This window comes from Hippocampus zosterae, chromosome 8 (assembly GCF_025434085.1).
Source record: "Hippocampus zosterae strain Florida chromosome 8, ASM2543408v3, whole genome shotgun sequence".
NCBI lineage: Eukaryota > Metazoa > Chordata > Actinopteri > Syngnathiformes > Syngnathidae > Hippocampus > Hippocampus zosterae.
The window spans coordinates 11,641,138-11,663,448 of NC_067458.1; the positions used below are offsets into that span (position 1 = coordinate 11,641,138).

Consider the following 22,311-nt stretch of genomic DNA (forward strand, 5'->3'; position numbering starts at 1 on the left):
CCCTATGGTGCAGTCCGTACTGATGTCAAACATGACGGTTCCACATGACACAAAGAACTTTTTGCCAAACTATGTTAGATAGCCCCCGGCTAGCCTTCAATGCCAAACAGGACGATAGTCTCCACTTTGCAGATTTGTCAGCGGGAGGCCACCTCTCTGCTGGCCCGTTTTAAATCTTGTTAGTGGCTAATTAAAAGGCGCTCCCATCTTCTTTTTGCATCGCCTTAATCGAGCTAATTAACCGCAAGCTTAATCTTCTAAGAACGGCACTACAGTGGCCAACCGAGACCCTTGTTTCCCCCATGAGCACAACCCAGGATTGTCTGCAGACCCCCTCAGGACAAAAAGACCCTGATGCAGGGACAGATAGGTAGGTCACCCCCACCCCAATCTCAGTCACTCAAACTCTGCCATCATATATCCTTCAAACTCTTTCCAAGAAACAGCTTGTGGATAACGGCAGTGCAACTGACGGTACAAAGTACACACAGCATTAATGAGCTCCTCATTTGTAAAAGTATTTCTTGAAGTGCCTAATTTAGATACAAATATTGGCCCACATACGAGAAAATGGTGACCCTTTCAGTGCTTGCACAACACACTGCATGATTACGGTAACTCTGGGTTATGCGTAAGTTGTACATAATATCTTAAATAGTTGAATGACTGAAGCCATATTTTAAGCTTTTAAAGATTTTTTTAGGGACCAATCCATTCATTCCTGTTATCTCTCAACCAGTCCTCCTACTTACCCAGTCGACTGTGTGCTGTTGGTGACCACCTTGAGGCTGGCGGCATTGCGAATGAGTTTATCCAAGGTGGCGACAATCTGGGTGAATTTTGGCCGTAGGTTGCGCTCTTTCACCCAGCAGTCTAACATGAGCTGATGTAGCGCTGTGGGGCAGTCCATCGGCGGGGGCAGTCGATAGTCCTGCTCCACTGCATTTATCACCTGTGGAATGATCAAGAAAGAAACAACGGTAACCTCCACTTGCCAGAAGGGAAAGTGGGAGAAAAAAAGACAGCAAAAGGCTTCTAGTTGAATAGGTGGAATGGTAGTGGTGAGTAGGTTGATATAGAAAAAAAATGTTGGGAATGCACTGAATGTCACAAAAGCCAGAACAGTATGAAAACAGGCTATTTGTAGTCTGCAATGCAATATATTGAAATGTAAAACTTTGACAGTCTTAAACATATGCATGCCACTTTATGAGCTCACATCTTGATTGCTCATGTCCCAATACGGCCGCTCTCCATATGACATCACTTCCCACATGACAATTCCGTAGCTCCACACATCGCTCGCTGAGGTGAACTTCCTGTAGGCAATTGCCTCCGGTGCCGTCCATCGAATTGGGATCTTCCCTCCCTGTGGATATGCGAATGAGTAGGTGAGCATGAAATACTGGAGGGATGGAGCACAAACACAGAGTCACACACATACAAGAGGAAAAGAGAGTGTGAGATAAATGCAATCCGGGGAAACGTTTATTCACAAACACATGGGTGCAAGGCGTACAACACACGTACAACACACCAGGTTAGTAGCATGGCTCCAAAACAATGACACACAGGAACATACAGTATGAAGTTTGGATCACAATGGTATGTACAGTATGTATGGCAAATCATGTGTACTTTTCAGCTGAATATGCGACTGTTTTTATTGCTCTCTTTTGTTGTTTTTCACCCAATACAAACAACAAATTAATGTATCTCTTTATTATGTATTTATTTATTTGGCTAAATCAGGTATTTGAGAACCGATTGACATTTATAATGCCAACCAGGAGACAATTTCGATTTCAGTGTCTTGCCAAGGGAAATTTCGATAGCAGACAGGTGTAGCCGGGATTTAAACCATTGATACTTCAGCCACCAAATAACCCGCTCTACCAAATGAGCCGGCCACAGCCACTCCTCCACGAAAGTAGTTGCTGTCATGTTATCGCTGACTGTTGGTGTTAGAAACAGACAAAAACGAGGGAGAAATTTTGCCAAATGATGCATTTTTTGGTCAAAAAATATAGCATTCTCAGTAATTGTAGAGGGCATTGTAAAAATGCCAGGTTAAAATAAAAAGCTATGTCATACAGACTAAACATTACTGAACTATGAATCTGATTTCCCCTGAGACTTCGGTGAGAACATATTGCAGCCGATTTTATCACCTGATTCTTCTGTCCAAATTAAGATCAAAGACCTTCCCCTGTGTGCTTGGTGGAAAATATATTGGCGTTGTCAAGTGGCTGTTGCCGTTTTATAGATTGCTTTTGTGAGTTGGGCTCAGAAGTATAATTTATTGATGAATGCATGCTTTATTTTAGTCAACACAGAAACATACACCTATTGTTAAAGCTTACCAGTGAGCTTGTGTAGGTCGGGTCTGTAGGGTCGTCCTCAAGGAAACGAGACAGGCCGAAGTCGGACACCTTGCACACCAGGTTACTGTTGACCAGGATGTTACGGGCAGCCAAGTCTCTGTGCACGTAATTCATATCTGACAGGTACTTCATGCCTGCTGCGATGCCACGTAGCATGCCAACGAGCTGAATCACTGTGAACTGCCCGTCATTGAGCTGACGATGTGAAAGAGAAAACATGAGAGATGAACTGAATTGTAAAAAAAAGGTCAGCGTTTTATTGCCTTTTCTTTTTTTATCATTCCTCTGTCAGTTATGTGTACTTATTTTTTGATATCTCTCATCCTTCACTGCATCTTTCATACTTCATACTCTCAAATTTCTCTTTTTAAGTGTCACCATTTACATAAACACAGGATTTTAAAAATTGCAGATTTGGGTGCAAACATTTGCAGAGCAGGGTCTAAGCATTATGCAAACTGAAAAATAAATCTCATAAATCTGAGGAAAAAAAATACAGACGACTTGAATTTTGTCCTCACCCTAAGGAACGAATCCAGTGCTCCATTTTCCATGAACTCAGTCACAATCATCACGGGTCGACTCTTGGTGACCACCCCTTCCAAGCGGATGATATTGGGGTGGTCAAACTGGCCCATGATGGATGCCTCTGAGAGGAAGTCTCTCCTCTGTCGGTCAGTGTAGCCCACTTTGAGAGTCTTGATGGCGACAATGATCTCACGGCGGCCGGGTAGCTTGAGGCGACCACGGCATACTTCACCAAACTCTCCTGTGAGAGCCCAGGTGGTGACAGCCCAAAAGAAACGGCAAAGAAGGAGAGGAACGATGGAAAGAGAGAGAGAGAGAGAGACAAAGGGTGGGGAGAGATGTACGATGGAAAAGTGGAGGAGAGTGGGGGAGAAGGGGGGAGAGGGAACAATCAACTGGTTAGAACCAAGGAGCCAGGGAAGGGCAGCAGGTGTGGGACAGGGGGAACTGCATGAGAAAGCCAGGACTCTAGGCCATTGTCAAAGGACGGTGTTGATGGAGGAGCATATAGTGATAATATGCCAATAAACTAAAGCATTTGATGCAAAATGTGAGATGATGCAGCAACATAAATAATGCCATGTGATGCGGAAAGGAGTGGATCGGGGGGTGATTAGGAAGGGTGGCATTTACAAGGGGGAGTGGAGAGCTAAGCTTTGGAAAGGTCGGAGAAGTAGGCGCAGGAGGAAGAGATAGGCGGAGACAGAAGTTTGGGGCTTCTGGGGCCGGTGGATGGTTTACATTTCGATTCTACACCAAGCGTGATGGCCACAGTAATGCGTGTCAACAGCAGTCAAAAGGTAACACGGTGAAGGAAGTTGTGGGCAAGGGAGGCGGGAATGTAAGGATGGAGGAGGGGAATAAAGGAGGAGAGCAGGAGGACATGGAAGACGGGGTTGTCACTGCGAATGCTGGGAAGCAACGGCTTTCAAGTAGTAGCCTCAGCAGCAGGAGAATTGCCGTGGTAGTAGTAGCAGTTGTAAAAGTAGTAGTAGAAGCAGTAGTAGGAACTCCCTTCTCTGCCATCACAGCGCCCTCTATTTTGGCTTAGATACAACAATAAGAAGAATCAAGCTCGCTTGGTACAATCCTGCAGTATTCTGAGCAGAGATATGACTATAAAATGTATCAAATATGTTGAAAAAGTTGACAATTTAAACAACAACAACATAAAATGGAAGGGAAGGCTTTTCAAGGATGGAACTAACCAGAAAAAGTATTATGTGCAAGGATTGTGTGTCAAAGTCAAAACTAGCTTGGCCGAATGTATTCTCAAATTACTTCAGTGGCATCCAGCCAATTTTGGCAATGGGGTCATTATCGTATCTTCCCTTTTCAAAATTATCTTTTACCCCCGAGGAATCTGGGGGTAATGTAAGTCAATGCTACTCTGTAACTAAACAAGTCCTGGTAATTGTATTAGAGCCCACATATGACCCTGGAGATCCTTCCCAGAGAGCTGGACAGTATTTTACAAACTAGAAGGATCTAATTTGACTACTGTTGGTTTTTAACTTTTTACCCCTCAATTTAAAGGCATTTAAAAGGAAACCCAAAACTGAAAGCAGTGTGAGACAAAAGTCCCATTTTGCCTAACGTCTGGTTTCGTTAAGAATTGAAATGGGTTGTCATGCAATGCTCCTTTAGAAAAATAAATAATAGTCTTGTCCTTGCACAGCTACTCTCTGGTTTCCTGGATTGGTTTCACAAAGATATGAGTTTAGACGAGATAATAGATCAAATGCGTTTCAAAATTGAGGGTTCCACAAAACTCAATGACTATTTTAGTTTAATTCAAACTAAACTGAATGAAAGCAGTAAGCAAAATGTCTACACTTTCCATGATAGTTTGAAAATAACTGTGGGTGGGGTTATTTAGACTGTATAGTACATGATCGTCAATCTTTCATGTCCTGTTTACAATCGACAATAAAAAGTTACATACTTCTGAAAAAGGACAACCAGGTAGAGGAGTCAAAGTGCAAGGGGAACCCCCCCCCCCCCCAAAAAAAAACAACCAAAAATAGAATAATGAGTGTTGCATGCAGTCAGTAATACATGGCTTGTTTGGACATGTTTCATGTAATTCAAACAAATCACTGTGATTGCCTGGCAACCATTTTATTGTGTACCCCGCCTACTGCCCGAAGACTGCTGGGATAGGCTCCAGCACGCCCTTGCGAGTCTTGTGAGGATAAGCGGAAGAGAAAATAGATGGATGAAACAAATCAAATTTACAGTTTGGTAAACTGTTTTGCGCGTGTAAATGAAAGCACTTTGTGAAACCAGTCCAACGAGTGGGCTCATCTTTCCCCAGTTAAACAATCATTGAACACAAAAGGTGTGAACACCACCCCCACAAAAAAAAAAAAAAAAAAAAGAAAACAGGGAATCGGAGTGCCTCTAAGAATCACATCTAATAAAATAATCAGATTGACTAAGAGACTAGAGAGGAATTTGTAGGAGGTGGCAAGTCAGACGGGGAAGGTGGTAAGGGCATACCGATGAATTGAGTGAAAGTACCGCTTGGTGTGAAGTCCTCTAACGGTATGGCCTGGAGGTGACTAGCAGTCTTCCCCCTGTAGCTCAGGAGCTTTGGTGGGTTACCTGCGCCGATGACCTCCTCGATCTTCACACAGGAGACATCAATCTCTTTGGCAAACTCCCTCACGGCTTCGTTTGGGTCCTCATAGGTGAACGGGTCAATGTAGACCTTCATTCCCGGAGTGACTATAGGGGATTCAGTGGCAAGAACAGGAGAGTGAATCGATGTTGCCAAGTTGAGTTCGATAGCTGTACATGTTGACACCCAGCACCACTGGTCAATTTAGCTAGGTACCGTTCTCGGCAAAGCTATTCGGGCTTAAGTTTCCAACACAGAGTGTGTAGGCAGGATGACGCTATCAGCAGCTCAAGTGACCAATCCCTGTCCACCAATTGTCGCATTGCAGTGTCCCGTGTTCCACCCTTTAGGTACCATGGTTAGTATCACGGAACAGGGTACCAAATATTGACATGATATGAAACAGTTTTTTTGGCAACTTTAATACAGAACTGAGCTGAGCTGTAGATGTGGTTGCAATGCTTTAGTGGTGCTCTTAAAACATCAAATGATATATTTTTTAAAGTTTACAGATTTATATTTCTCAATGGGAAAACATATTTTTTTTTATTTGATGGTACAAAAAGGAAAAATATGCCAGCAAAGATACTTACTGTATTGCTGTAGTTTCTCTGTGTACTCTGACTCTGAACCATTCCTTTGTTTTCTGTTTTAAAAAAATAAATAAAAACAACAATTAATTAACCACGTGGGCAACAAAACGGTAAAAACATGGTGACAGTGCGGACACAGTATCTGAAACAGCATAATCTGTTTTGTGAACAGAAAATGGTTGATGTAGATTGCATCAGTGCTGGTTTGTGTCACAACGTTGTCAGAAACTGCAAGTAAAACTTCAGTTATTAGACCTTCAATATGAGCAGCAGAGAGATACCGACTCAAACTATTTGCCTTCCTTTAACTTTCATCAAACTATTTAATTCGCTTCGCCGTAGGTACTCCGATTCTTGATCTCTTGCTGTGTTTTCAATACACTCCACAGTTTTATTTTTCACCCTGCCCCTTTCCCTCCTGTTCACTAATATTTGCCATTTTACACCATCTGTACTCAAGGAGGTTGGATAGTGGCTACAAATACGATGGCGTAACGAGGGGGCAGGTTTTCTTTTTAATTACATCTTTGTGTGCTTCCTTTGTTGTGTAACCGGTAACCAGTGCAATAATACCGGCTGGTGATTTGCATCTTATTTCAAATTCTAATTTGGTTCCCGAATATTCCGAAGCCCAGCGTTTTTGTGTTATTATTTTCTCTGTGTTCTTTTATAGCCGTCGAAGCAGTAGTTAAGCCGAGACCCTGCGAGAGACACAATGAAACGGTGTGAAAATAGAGGAGAGTGGAGAAGCAGGAGTGGGAGCAGAGGGGGAGCCAGGGAGATTATTATTCAGTGTAGCATGACCGATGCCCACGCTTGTCAGCCACTGCCTGAGCAGGCCTGAGAAGGGAACTGAGTGGGCGCCTGTCTGTGCCAACCTTTCACACGTACTGTATATTTGCGCACATGTGGCACTGTGCTTGATAAATAAGTTGTGGTGGGACAAACAAATACGTTGAAACCCAAATGATGTTCCACTTTGTGAGAGGTGTGAAGAGGCGTTTATCCTCCAAATACTATAAAGGGACCCTGCACATGAGGGCCCAACTGCACAACTGGTGCTGAGATTGGGGCTCAAGCCTACTAGGTCGAACAAGCCGTGTCCAATGTGGAAAGTTCTCATTAAATTTGTTGACTATTCAAAGACTCACAAGACTGTCTGGGATTCAGTGGCCTCCAAGGTGGCACACAACAAGCAATCGACTGAGACTGTCGTCCTGGGGTGGACCGGAGGACATGTAAACAAAGTTGACATTTGAAGCTATCTCGGTTCATTCAAGTTGAACTGAAAATATCCTCTGCAAAACGTCCCGCTCTTTGAGCATGTCGTGAAGGACTAAGTTATTTGAAAAAGTGACTTTCTTCTGTAATGCTGCTAAAAAATGTGATTCATCCACTCCAATACCATGTCCTACTAGTTTGCCATATACTGTACAGTCATCTTTTTTTCATTGAATATGAATCATATTTATACCTGAGGCAGACAATGGCGATGACTACAACGGCAATGATAAAGACAAATACTGCAGTGGCTGATCCTACGATGAGGGGTAGTTGCTCCTGCCACAGTTTTGGTGGGTCACCTTGAGGGTAAAGGAGAAAGAAAAGTTGTAATCCCAACTGGGTGAAGTTTATGAATGTTTAGAATAATACAGTTTGCGTCTTGCACCAGTACATGTTTTTAATACAGAAGGATTATCATATGCATATCCACATACTGTCGATTTCATGGAGGTTTTGCTGTGAAAACCCATATACCCCAGAATATCAAAATGGGTATGAGAGTGACATACTTTGCAGGTTGGTACTGAAGTCAGCTGCGTTGCTATAACGGCCATAACCAGCTACTGTTCGTGCACGGACCTGCACCACATAAGGCGTACCAGCCTTGAGACCTTCGATGCGGGCATTGCTGCGTTGGGCCGTCATGGTATGAGCAATAGCTTCACCCTGATCCTGCAAAGAGACATAGCCAATGATGAAAACTAGTGAAAAATACAAGATCCCAGGGTTGTCTCATTAATCCTCATCCCAGCGACTGTTCCTAGCACGGCTGACCAATTTCACTTTGTTAACTGGTGAAAAGGGAATGAAAAAGTAAGAAGAAGAAATAGTGAGACACGTTCAAGTTGCCTTGCTAATCCATTTGGGACGGGGGGCAAGACAACAAACGGCAGATATACAGTGAATGCCTTTGTTTACTCCCTAAGGCACTTCCAGTCACAGTTCTGTGCACCCCTGAAAAATAATTTTGAATGAAAGGATGGGGAGAAAACTAGGGGTGATATGGAAGGCAAAGAGGGAGAAGAAGAGTCAGGCGTGTACAGAAATCCAGTGTAGAATGATGATATAGTAAATACTCAGGCATGGAGAGAATGAAAGAGGGGAATAATTCGGGGAGGATTACGCAAACACATTTTGGAAATGGTGACTTGCTTTGCTGCAACCATGTGTTTATCAGCGGTGGCATTGTTTTCCTCATTTACAAATGCACAGATGACACGGTGACCATGAGTGTGAGTGAAATTGGATTGAATTAGAGGACTTACATTTGTCCTTACCTTCTCATGGTACTTAATCTCATAATCCAAAATGATTCCGTTGGGTTTTTCTGGAGGGAGCCAGGATAGGCTCATGGTACTTGCTGTGGCTGCCATCAGGTGAACCGTGGGTACTGCAGACGGGGCTACAAAAGACACAATAGAGGAGACAAAACACACATTTTCAGATTTCTTTTTTTTCATCAATCATAGGCTTTTGCTTCCTCACAGAAGCATAGTTTTGAATTTTGTGAAAACCATTATTGATGAAACAAAATCTAAATGTGGACAATTCATGGACCATGATCTGAGCATAAGGGTATACTCAGTAAACATTGTCACATATAATCAGTAAATTAATACAGCACAGAGGTATACCACCCAGCTGAGATTTCAGGCTTTATTTGCCTTTTTGAGTGAAGTTATCTCTGTAACAGTCTCCCTTCCCACTCTTCTTCAGGCTCAGGCCTGATCTGTCCATCTGACTCACTCTCTCCTACATTTAGACCTTTGTTTCATCATAACATGCTGTCTGCCAATGAGCTTCTCCCCTTTTCCACACTTACAACTTTCCTTTGACATTTTGCAGTCTGTCAGTCTTAATTTTTGATCACAATTACAGCATTATGTCAGCCTTTTCCTCACCAACCCAAACCCTGCAGGCTCCCTATTCTTGTTAAAACATGGAATGCAAACCCAGTTTTTTGTTCTTTGATCCCCCACCACTTGCATTTTTTTCTACTCAAAATCCAGCTTGTGTCTGGGACCAGGAATCCTTCTGTTCCTCCTCTGCCCTCTTTTGCCCACCCACCCAAAGCCTTTTTTCTGTCTTGCTGTCTCCCTCCCATGCAAGCCCACCCTATCCCAGACCTCCACCACGCCTCTGTCTTTCTGAAATAAAAAAGAAGAAAAAAAACAATGAGTCCAGGGTAGATCCCTTGCTTACTCCTGCTGTGGGATTAGGCTCTGTCCTGCAGGAGCAGATGTAGAAGTAACCATGGAGGTGGCCTCCGCGGCTTATCACCACCCTTGTATTTATTTTGGTTCTTAAAGTTGAATGCACATGCGGGGAAAGGTCTTGGGTCTACACCGGTAATAATCTAATCACAGATGATGCACTCTTGCCCCTCTTTGCCTCTCCTCCTGCTCTGATCTGACCTAGGCTACCATGAATAGACATTTGGGTTCTGTCCTTTGTCGTGCAGCAACTCTCGATAAAACATTGAGAGCCTATCATAAGAGGCTATGGAAACCTCGGGTCCAAGACCCAAAAAGAGAAGGCATTCCTATGGCATCTTTTAGAAGAGTGGAGGCTCAAAGGTAAAGGACAAGCCCACAGAGAGAAAATGATGAGGGGTATGGGTCATTAAATAATCATTTCTGTTGTCTGAGTTTACAGAAAGAGCACATTTAGCAAAGTGACCAAATATATCCAAAACTGAGCTTTTAAGAGGCCAGAGAAAAGCTGAACAACATCCATTTCTTAATACTTCTTCAAGTATACCAAGCCAGATTGCTGTATTTAATACTATTTCTACTGCTGCTACGACGACGACTACTACTACTACTAATAATAATAAATATACAATAACATTTGATTTTCAATATGACTATGTTTAAATGCATTTTATTGCATTTTATATTTCTGCAATCTTGTCTGCAACACAAACAAAACAAAAGCATACTGATTACATTGACCTAGTTACTGGTTTTGCTGTAGGCTGATGGAACAGTGGGTTAGGAACAGTTGGTTGCTAGAATATTGAAGGTTCAACGTGTTTAATACACTCTAATTGCTACTTGGAGTTGTGGTCGAACAAAGAAAGCTATAGGGTGGGTGAACAAAGTATTTTTCCGAATAATATTTTGAAAGAGATCAGATCCGGTTCAGTTATGTTTAGTAATAGATCTACCTGTGCAATATAACAATATACTTTGTATTTCATACTGTGGTATAGGTATTACAAGAACATGGATTTAACATACGATATAACCCTTTTTAACGTGGTAATTTTTAGAATTTCTATTTTGGGTAACATTTTCTTTCCTTTTCCTCAATTTTTTTCTTTCGTGATACGCTCACCCCGAACGGATTGAAGCCACCACAGACTACGTAGTAACACACTTGTACAGTGGCAGCCACTACAAGCCAAACAACTTAATTTGTGTTGTGAAAACTCAACTGCTGGAATAATGTATTTATAATTGTACAGATTAAATGGCGGATATACTTGAATGTTACTTGAAACACATTGTTTGATTCATTGTAATTCTTTCCAATTGAAAAATGGTTAGACACCCAGATATGTTTAAATTAGTTGTCCACCTGGTATTTGTTATATGTTCTGTTTTTATTCATCTTTGTGATTCCTATATCTAGATGGAAAATGTTGAACATCATGTGGCGTCAGAAGTGCGCAGTTACACTTACCGGCTTGATTAGTGGTGATATTCACAGCAGAGAACTGAGGTGTGTAAGGGCTTTTGTTGGAAACTCCATTGACTGCCTGAATCTCAAAGCTGTACTGGGTATGGGCTTGTAGATTGCGCACCGCCACTCGACGCTGGGTCAAACCCAGGTGGCGTGGTGAGATATCCACGTTGTCATCGCAGCGGGAACACATTCCACGTTCAGGCAGGCACTTCTTACAGATGATGTTGTAGAAGGTGTCATCGCGGCCGCCCCGATCCCGTGGCTCACTCCATTCCAGGACCAGCGAGGTTTCATTCACAATGGAGATGACATTACGTGGGGCGGAGGGAACAGCTGCAACAGACATCACGGTGTGAGGAAAATGGGTTGGGAAGGAGTCTGAATTAAATCCCCATGCAAAATAGATGTATCCAAATTTGCGTTTTTGACAAGGCAATCATGTGCGAGACAATAAAAGTTCAGACTGCTTCATTGCACTTTTATTTAAAACCTATTAAATCACAATGTGTGTGTGTGTGTGTGTGTGTGTGTGTGCGTGTGTGTGTGTGTGTGCGCGTGTGTGCACACGCGCAATTTGGGATGGAGTGTAAGTGAGAGAATCTATTGGCAATTCTTATCCGATTACCAGAACCTTTTCTGTCATTGCACTGGGGAACACTCATTCCCATACACCATGCCACTAACCACCTCACACCGGCAACAGACAGGAAATGTAGATTCTTCTCAGGTCTCCAGCGAATGCATCAGTTCCTATGTGTACATGTTTGCGTTTAATAAAAAATTGCCTATAAAAACACTGACGATAGACAGACTTCTCTTTGATGGCAGTTGGGCCCAGATGATAATGTTTCAGATAAGAGTGGGAAAACAAGCAGAAGTGTTTGCCTTCTGTGTGCCCCGGTGGGAACAAACCTCTGTTCCGAGTGGTGATAACGCTTACTGATGGCCCAAAATCCATGAGGGAAGTAGTAGCCTTATGACCATGACTTTAAAATTAATTGAGCTGTCAGGCCAACTCTGACCTCCGGATCCCCTTTGTCAAGCCCGTTTTCAGGAGACGTGCAGAAAAGGACAGATGGATATACTAAAAGGTGTATATGAAAGCAAAAGCAATCATCACTTACTTGTGCACGGAGAGTCTGGTGTGTCTGTGTCTGAGCGGTGGTAACCGTTTCGACAGGAGCAAACGCTTGCCGCTCCGGCACTGGCACGGCTGTTTGCCGGACAAGGCAAGCAGAAGCCTTCCCCTTGTTTGTACTTGAATGTGCCAGGGCTGCAAGCTAAATTGGAAAGGAAGGAAGATGGAAAACAAAAGTGTGACTAGTCCTGATTCACTGACTCTGAAAAAGAATTCGAATATTGTAGGATTATGTACAATCATATTTGGTCAAATATTGCAGGATTATGTACAATCATATTTGGTCAAACATATGTCATAATTTCCAAATTGGAAATATGTATCTTCCTTGAATAAAAACGTTTTGAAAGGATTAACAACGCAATTCAATTCCACAACTATGCTTTTGCAATCATGTAGCCTACATTTGAAACACTGTCTGAGATTGCACGACTCCCCTCTTATCTACAGTAATTGGTTCATCTTGAATTTGTTTAACATGCATTGGTGTGAGTTCAAGGCTAACCAACCCACATATTATGAGGAATTTTGTGCAAATTTTTGTACAAGTTTCAAATTAAGTCGACCAAATTTAGCACATGGCTCTTTGAACCACAATATGAGCACTAATTTGATGTGTGCATAAAAATGTACAATCATAATCATAATAATAAGTGTTATTATTTATTTATTTATTTATTTATTGATGATTAATTGCTGCTACATTCAATCATAGATGTATCTTATGTAGTTGCTTAAAGCTAACTTTAAAACAAGTTATACTGTAGATTACAGACATGCAGGTAAACTGGAAGTGGGACTAAAAGGCTCTGTATCTTTGAGGAAATGTGATGATCAAGTCATGTTCACGTCATTAAGATATGTAATATAGGAAGAAATGAATGCAACTCATTGTTGTTCGTGACTGTCATGGATCCAGCTGCATAAAATTGCCTCTCACCATGGCCTCTGAGTTTGATTTATTTTGGTTTGGGCTTCCTGTTAAAAGGTTGGAGGTCATAGCAGCGGACCACTTATTGCTCCTGCTGCCGCGTTCCTTTTCTCCAAAACTCAATATTAGCACATGGCCAACAGTTGGCTAAGTCGTGTACATTAGTCCTGAGTGTGTTTGTTCTTCAACCATTAATCAAAGTTATCCACACCATTGGCTAAAAGGAAGTAGTGCTGGATAAACACATAAATATGACCTTGACATATAGCAGGCAGCTTCTTGCATGGCTACCAGTTGGCTGAGCCCATGCAGGTTCATTTTAGTTCAGCCCAATATTGGGAAAATAATTTCCCAACTCAAGGCAGTTAGAAGTTTAGGATTTTACACGCTAGCCAAATTAAAGAGGTTGAGGAAGCGTCCCCATTAAATCAAGCTTTCTCCCCGTGTTTTAAAGTGCTGATCAATCACTTCTTGCGAGTAAAGAGGTCATACTCTGCCTTTTATCCATTTTCCCCTAAGGAACCAACTGAAGAATGAGAGCGAAAGAGATGGGGGTAGAAAAAAAAATAAGGGAGGGAGAAGGAGAAGATGTGGAGGCAGTGGGAATGTTAATCCCGCAAGCGTTCCCCCCCTTCCTCCTCACTCTCCTGTGTCTTATCCTCTCATGCAGAACATAGAGCTTAAGAAGCTGATTAAAATGAATGGTTAAATTGGAAAGCGTGGCGCAAAGAAAAAAGAAATGGCAAAGCAAATGAGTGGAAGGGAAAGGAGAGGCTCATCGATTAATAGCAATGCACACGTCCTTACTGTAAGTCGGATGGTGTATTAATGAAAGAAATGGCCTTTAGATTAGAATGAAATGAGGTTTGTGGGGGGGAGGGTTGTTAGTGGAGAGTGAGCGGGAGAAAAATTGGGGCGCTAAAGGGGATACTGTCCTTTAGATGAGAAACACAGGAGGGGAAAATATCATAGAAGGGGAGAGTATTACAGAGTAAAATAAAACCTTCAACCCCAGCAACACATTTTAAATGTTTAGCAGGTCTAAAAAAACTGCAGTATTGTTAGAAAATGTTGAATGTATTGGATTTTATTAGAATGTACAAGTGTCCCTCAGGCGCGATGAGTGATTGTTCAATGTGGAGCAAGAAAAGCGCTTATGTGCAAAAAAGGAGTCTTGTGAACCCTAACAGCAAGGTGGCTGTGCTGAAAATGCGCCAAGTGTGCATACACAGGCAAGTCTCCATCACCTCTGCTCATCAATAACTTTGCCAGCACCCCCCTTATCTCATCCTGCTGTCTTTATTTGTCCTACACAACCTGAGCCTAATTTTACGCCCCCATACCTCTCAACACACACTTTCCATTTATCCTTCCCTATCCCGCTGTCACCTGCACTCCATTTCCGACGAGACCTTGCTTGGCTAAATTCACCTTGCACTCAACCTCTGTGAACTCGCGGTGTTCTCCATCAGCCTTGAAACTATCATCTGGGACCTCCCTGCTTTCATAAATAGGCAGCCTCTCCTGCATTTCCATTTATTTAGCAACCGGGTGCCTTGGTTGAACCAAGGTCAGAAGGGCAAACACTTGCTAACAGTGTCATCTAAAGCGAATTATTCTCTCTTGCAGACATTGGATTAATGTTGCACCATTCATATACGGTTCTTTGTGACCAAGATTCAAACTATATTGAAAGATAGATCGATCGATAGATATATCGAATGATCGATCGATAGATGGATAAAAAACATTAGTCCTTGAGTCAGAAATCAGCCAGTACTTTGATTTTGGAAACATCTGCTGCTTAATAGGCTTTTCTAGAAGAGCTTCCATGTCAAACAGTGTTCTTCATTAATCACACTTAAATTGAGTCATGTTTAGTAATGACTTATGTTACGTTTAAACCCACTTTTAAACTGGAATAGCAGTATGAAAATCTGTATTACTACACGTCAGATGTAAATATTCACCTTGGCATTGCGTGTCCTTCATGGCTGGTTCAAAACCCGCCGAGCAGGTGCAGGCACCCACAGGAACCATCCATTCCCCATCTCCATTGCAGTACAATTTGAGTGGCACAGACACTTCCAAGGCGTTGGGGACACAAGTTCCAGGTGCAATCACCAAAGACGTTGCTTCGGCTCCAGTTGCCGTCTCTGGAAAGACTGCAAAGTTTGCAATGGTGGTGGAGCACTTCTTATAAAAAACCCTCACGGAGATGAGTGACATGCAAGCCCCAAGGTCCTGGAAGGCCAAGTAGAACCCGGCTTTGGACAAGGGGCCAAAACTTCTGACTTTAGTGTTAACCAGTCCGGAATCAAGCTTGGAAAAGCTTGTGTCTGGGGCAATCGTGTCCACTTTCACATATGGGTTTTCCATCCAGAACGGACTGGTTGCTGTGGCTGAGTCCGAGTCAGACTCATAGTAGAAGAGGTTGAACGTCTCTTTGCAGGAGCCTGGGATGTTTGGGATGCTGTTGCAATCACGGACTGTGAATTTCATCTCCACATATACACGCAGCACATCCTTCCTTGGGATAAAGTCACTGCGTAGCCAGTTATTCTGGTTGAGTTCTCTTACATTACATACTTGGTACGTCCGGATGGGATTCATGGCATCATCATAGCCACTCACCTCTTCCCACTGGAAAGAAAGAAATGCAAACAAGATTACTGTTACTGCATTGTCAAGGGCAAATGGAAAAGGGGGTTAATACTGTACTTCTAACACTAAAGTGTGTAGTTCACCAACACACTACAAGTCTTAAAGTCTTACTTTTGCCCATTAAAACATAACATTAGCAGAGATGGGAAATTTTGTCCGGCGTTTGTCATTCGTCAGCGGTCCGCCAGTCAGTCAGTTATAAGTCCGTCATGACTTCTGCCAGTCGTTCTTTATTTGAGACTGGCCCAATCCGTCCCTCGTCAGTCCTTCACACTGTCGTCATGATTTTAGCCGCGCTTCCATCATTGCTAAATTGGAACTTATTTTTGAAACCTCATGACATTTGTTTTACTTAAAATAGTGCTGATGAACTCACATTGCCATTACAGAAGCACAGTTAAAATAACGATCATGCCATGAAGGACTGGCAAATGACGGATGAATTGTCCACCTGCGGCCTGACACTTTCTTAACCCACAGTCACCACTACACACTGAGTACAAAGAGTTGCCTGATTGGAGGGAACATACACATAACTTCATAGCCAATTACACTTCAAATAAAATGCAGTTATTTTGACGTCCCCTGACAGGATCGAGAGAGTGCGCTGCTTAACGTTCATGCCTCTTGTTTGTTTCATTTTTCTACATCTCTCAAGTGCTACAGCAGAACCCAAGGGGTGAATTACTAAGGACAAAACTGAATTCAAAATTCCTAAACTTTGATTACCAGCTTCATTAAATGAGTGAGCGCAAACCGGGCTGTAAAAAGCTTTAGTGTGAGACACTGTAATCGAATGCAATTTTCAGTCGGGAATGAGGACACCGCAATTAAATGGTCTCACTTCAAACGGCGATTCCTGTGACTGTAGTGTGTCTGTGTGGGTGTATGTGCTGGGGGACCTGCTCTGCTTTCCACACAACAGCGTGTGTTCATTTGGTAAGTTTAGCCGGCGTTTATTTGCATTGCGCGCTGAAACCACAAAGGCAACTTCAAATGTTTTGTGTTAATGTTACGATTTAGTCGTTAATCCTGACAGATGAAGAATATGGCTCTATTTTGAAGCATCAGATTCAACCATTTGACCTTTTGCTTACGCAAGGATTTTATTTATTTATTCTTTATTGTGCATGCCTAGAGAGGTTCACATCGGAACATTTACAACTAAGACACCGCCACTCACTAAATATTTCCTTTTAAATGCTGAGCATGTTAGGCTAAAATAGGAGGGGGACAGGGCGATTCATCTATGATACGAGAAACTCAGTGGGACTCGGCGGGCATAGCTCGGCCCAGGGTTTAAAACTATGGTCGGCCAAGAAGCAAAAACTGCAGAAGAACGAAGCCATAATCACCTGCCAGGTCAATCGGATGGCTACAAGCAGGAATTGGCAATGGAGATTTAGTTTTGTGTCACATATCACTCTTTCACTCACAGCAAAGTTGTTTTGGGGTACAATTTTGGTTGGTGATCACAGAGTTGAGTCAAAAATATGTGTACACCGATAATCGGTTTCCGTAATTACACCCGCATGAATCATGAAATGAAATACTTCTTCCCAATTCTTTTTTTTTAAACTCTAGAAGGCATTTTCCTACCTTATCTAAAGTGTAACACATCTGGAGGGAGCAGGAACCCCCAAACAAAATGACAATCAGTAGCCATTTATTATGAAAAAAAAACACTAAGCACAAGCACTCATTGGCTACAACATTGAATTTAATCAAATTTTGCAGATTTATCCAATCGGTGGTGTCATGGCAATTACGCCTTTACAAAGATCTTCTGATTCAACTTCCAGAAGAATTTGGTTGACGTAGCCACCATAGGAACAAAACTCCACAATAAACAAAGGATCCCCTGAATACGTATACACGTCTGATTTTATTGGATGTGTAATGCCAAAAATGAGCAGAGGAAATTTGGTGTAGCCTTTTTGTTGTTGTTTTGTGCAACTCTATAAAACAAGATAGAGACGTCGTGACTCAAACAAGCCAGGAGGGCCTCTTGGGATAGGGTAGTGAAGTCTGTGAGTGAGTCTATTTTGAGGCTTTTTTTCAAGTTCCGGATTAAATGTTTCTCTGTAATTCTTCCTGGTCTCAGTATTTCAGCATGTCATCTCAGCCACTGTACTAGTACCTCTAAAACACATGTCTGTGGTTGTGTTAAGCAGGTATTAAACATTTCCTAGACTAGTAATGGTGGTTTTGAAATCTGGAGGCTCTCTAGAGACTCTCCGTCATTTAAAAAGGAGCATCTGTTGCTCCGGGAGGTGTTTTGAATTTGTATGCTAAGTGTCATTGGTCCTTTGCACCCATGTTGAAGCACTGATGGGGAGTGGGGGGTCTGAAAACGTGAGAAGAAGATGGACGGCTAAGAGGAGGAAAAGACTATGGTGGGGGTTCGGGCCATTTGATTGTGGCAGCGAAAGGAATCTTGCTCCATTGAGGGTCGGTCACTTATTGTAAAAGAAAAAAAAAAGCTGTAAAAGAAGGGTGGATGACTTGGAACAGCTGGGGTGGAAGTTCACTGTCTGTGTGTTGGGATGTACACAAAATATATAAAAGAATCGGGGCCCCACCTTTCAGAGCACAAGGGCCACAGTGAGAGAGCAACACAAAGGCTTTGGGTGGAGTGCTGGTCGGCTTTGAAGTATGGTTGAGGAAAGGTCAAGACTCTTTCTTGGCCTCCTCATTAACCCATTGTGGAAACCACATGGGAAAACAAAATCAAACTGTCACTGGTACTTTGTGTGTGGCAGATTTCAATGCATGCGATGGGTCAACGCCAAGAGACAGTTTAAACTTGACAGAGTAACAGATTCTCACATGTTAAGTATATTCAGGCATATTCATCCTAACACCTTTTGCATGCATATCTGTTTGAGATTAGACATAAAATATGAGACATGCTCATGACCAGAAAAGTACAATATGGGTAGACTATATGCCAGAAAAGGACTATGTAGGACTCTGTATTTCAATGTCTGTGGTTAAATAACTTAGATTACGGTGTCCATGGTGTCTCATCTATCGCTTTATTGTCTTATCAATGTAGAATTGTAAGGCAGTCCTTGACCAGCAACTGGTGATCCAAACTGTCGAGCGAACAGCTTCACAGAGCATGCATTAGATAGATGAAAGTACTCTGTGGATCTTGTTTTTCTTATCTTCGAGTTTCATTTCTGTGTTGCTCTCGTCTTTTTCTTGGTTTCATCAGAACAATCATCCAAAAACGTCACCACACTCTTTTGTCTCCACAATTCACTGCTAACAACACGCCGCTTAGCTTCTTCTTTTACCTTCAGCCGTTAGTGTTTATGTTTCTGCGCATTGAAGATGCATTTGAAGTGCACATCACTTGACCTTTTATTACATAGAAAGTAGATGGGCAAGAACCGAACAATTACAGTCGAAAAAAAATGTTCAGACAGTTGTCCCAAGCCATCTTGTCCCTAGTTATGCGACTTAGCTGTACTTAAATGTTCACAAAAGCCGTGATGATAGATTACCGGTACCTGTCAGTGGGTTTTGTAATGATGAATGACATTAGACGTATTCGTTGTTGTGTATTCATTTCATGAGGTGCAAACAGTGCATTTTTGCCATCCTGTATTTGTCAACGTCATTGACAAAATAATGATTAAAGTAATAAGTAGGTTCTATTGCTCTTGGTGTTAGTTTGCCACTTCACACGAACAAATGAGGCTTACTGGGTTGCCAGGTTGGCGTGTATGAAGCAGAACCCCTATTTTGCGTATCTTTATTTCTTTCCTTCCTGAAAAGGAACCCCCTGCTCCCCTTCCATCTCTGCAAAAAACTCACCCCAGTCTCAGGGTGCGAGGTCCAGGCTAATTCTGTCGTGGCCCACTTAGTGTCCATCAGTGTCTCTAGAAACGAAAGCAGAATATCCAGGTCAGAGAAAGCACAACAATGACGGTTAAGATGAATAGAAATTTTACTTGATTTACAACCATCGTCATAAAACTGAAAGAGATTTGCCGTGTTGAAATCCGCTGGAGATAACACGAATGAATGATTCAAAGTGCATATTTGGAAAAGTATTGCGCATTAGACAAAGAAGCACTGTATGTGTTTGTGAGCTTGAGCGGAAGATCTCCACACAGAGATCTCAGTGGTAGATCAGTGAAGTGATGTGGACCATGTTATTGCACCTTATTGTTTAACTAATGAGCCTTAATTAGACATGTGCTTGTACACACACACACACACACAAAAAGGGGGCGGGGGATAGAATTATGGGTAGCACCAAAAAGAAAAAGGTTCTGCTTCCCACAAGGCACTGTCAAACAAGCACTTACAGTAACATGTTGTAAAACTTGAAATGATATATAAGCCGACAAAAGGCTTGAATAAAGGGTGATAAAAGTCGGGCGACACAAAGGAACAGCTCTAGACTGTAACACAGGTCAAACCGCTTCAATTGGTCTCACGTTCTGACAAAACTACATACTTGCAAATAAACACTACGCTCCTCAAGCACAATATGGTGGGCAACACACACTGCTTCAAATCCTCTTTACTACTCTCAACCTCCTTTTCCCTGTCTCACACTTTTCTCACCGCTTTTTCTTCTTGCATGCTGCCGGCATTGTGCTAGCAGGGAAATAGGAAGGGAGCTCAAGGTACGGGACAAAGTCACCCTGATTAGTTCTACCACTGTGCCGTGCTACAAGATAGCATAAAGCGATGCAATGGCGGTGCTGGTTGTGCGGCTTGTGCTAATTTCGGTCATTGACAGAAGTATAAAACACCTTATCTTTATTTCATATTGATGACATTTTTTGGACAGTGTGTGGGTTTACCCCAAATGTGTTTGATAGGGTTAATGCCAGCACTCTATGCATGCCAGCAAAGGTCTTTACTCAGCAGGATTACACAAACACTACTTCGATGATTTCTATGAATGGGTGGCGCTAAGGCCAAGTAAGCACCTAGTAAATGCAAATTAGGTTCATATCAAAGATTGATTAAGTGGTATGTTTCAAGCATTAAATGCATATCATGTACTTTGCTGTGCAAACAAACCATTTTGTGCAGCAGAATGAGAAGGCATGTTCTGTCTGCTGTCAAATATACTTTCCAATTAGTTCTTGGCCTGCTGTGGCTTTGAAGAGCAAGGAAAGTGACTCACATAATTCAAGTCAAAGCCATGAATTACGAGTGTGGATTTACATGTGCGTGCAGCTGAGAATTCCTTGTGAATTACAGCCCCTCTGTGTTTTGTGTTAACGTTTCGGGCATGGATGTGTGTCAGTTACACTGCTGAGCACAAGAGTTAACAAAGTTTATGACAAAGTGGAACATCAAATCTGTTTGAGCTTGGCCCCCCTCAGGCCAAATGGAACTGTGAAGCCACTGACAACTGTCACTGTGGCAGTGGCTCCGGGGGCTGAAGTGAATAGAATATCCACGCAGCTGTACAAAGTCAAAGCCTGCTTGCTTTGTCAACCATTCTGTGCTTCTATGCTGATGCAGAAAATTCTTTAGAAAAAACAAATTACAAAAGCCGTTCGCTTTTGTTGATGTTCTCTCTTTGAACAACTGCACCATTTGTCCCAAACAAGGGCAAACTTGCGTTTTCATCTCACAAAGTGTGTCAATGGATATTAGCTGCAGAATTTCCCATGACTCATCATATGACAATGGCTGATTTGAGGCCTGTTACTGATATGTATACAGGTCGTAAGTAAGTGGTGGAAATGATGCACCTCCGCTGACTGCTGTGTTTTATTATTATTATGAATGAGACATGTGTACGATGCGCCAGGCTTATCATAATAGCTGACCTGGCTGAGAATGACACGCACCCTCACACACACTCACACACACCAGCACACACAGACACGAAAAGGAAGAAACAATGAGGGAGGAAGAATGAGTGGTGGGGAAATGAAAGGGAGATGCAAAGCATGCACCTGTGCAGTTTGACTGTGGTTTGGTTCGTTCAGGAATATGGGGCGTCAAACACACACACACACGCGCGCACGCACACACACACACACACACACACACACACACCATCCCCTCTTTCCCGATGCATCTGCATTGTTGAAGCTCACCGGGCCTGAGCTTGCTCGCATCCAGGATTGTGTGTGTGCGTGTGTGTGTGTGTGTGTGTGTGTGTTTGAGGCAAAACCCTGTATTGTGAGAAATGAGAAGCACCAATTTTGAGTCAATGGGGGAAAGCAAAAACCCTCAATGACGACTCTCTAACCTGGCCACTCCCAACCAGTCAATGTGTATATTATCTTTCTGTGTTTGCTCGAATAATAAATCAGACTGAAGAACCTCATGTGTATATTATGAGCAATATTCATGACTACATCAAAACCACACCAACTGTGAGAGAAGAGTTCTAAAACCATGCTATCAGTGTACCTCTCGTAGGTGAGTTAAAGAACCAGTAGGACAGGTTAAGGGGGAAAAGAGCCTCATGTCAATATGAGACCATG

The 22,311-nt window shown here is 42.4% G+C and overlaps 1 protein-coding gene across 14 annotated transcripts in view; it reads right to left on the bottom strand.

Annotated features, from left to right (window-relative positions):
- The window catches only part of LOC127606300 (ephrin type-B receptor 3-like), a 55,723-nt gene that overhangs the window by 7,705 nt on the left and 25,707 nt on the right, over window positions 1–22,311 (bottom strand). For 2 of the 14 annotated variants that reach the window (XM_052074509.1, XM_052074496.1), the window contains exons 2-14: window positions 19,661–19,725; window positions 15,142–15,814; window positions 12,227–12,382; window positions 11,100–11,435; window positions 8,678–8,814; window positions 7,922–8,084; window positions 7,603–7,711; window positions 6,129–6,181; window positions 5,415–5,654; window positions 2,906–3,153; window positions 2,364–2,579; window positions 1,220–1,405; window positions 753–952 (exon numbers count right to left, since the gene is read on the bottom strand). In XM_052074509.1, coding sequence (XP_051930469.1) covers window positions 753–952; window positions 1,220–1,405; window positions 2,364–2,579; window positions 2,906–3,153; window positions 5,415–5,654; window positions 6,129–6,181; window positions 7,603–7,711; window positions 7,922–8,084; window positions 8,678–8,814; window positions 11,100–11,435; window positions 12,227–12,382; window positions 15,142–15,814; window positions 19,661–19,725 — 2,782 coding nt within the window. The remainder of the gene's footprint in view (window positions 1–752; window positions 953–1,219; window positions 1,406–2,363; window positions 2,580–2,905; window positions 3,154–5,414; window positions 5,655–6,128; window positions 6,182–7,602; window positions 7,712–7,921; window positions 8,085–8,677; window positions 8,815–11,099; window positions 11,436–12,226; window positions 12,383–15,141; window positions 15,815–19,660; window positions 19,726–22,311) is intronic. The other 12 variants (XM_052074510.1, XM_052074508.1, XM_052074498.1 and 9 more) reach the window with 11 other exon arrangements.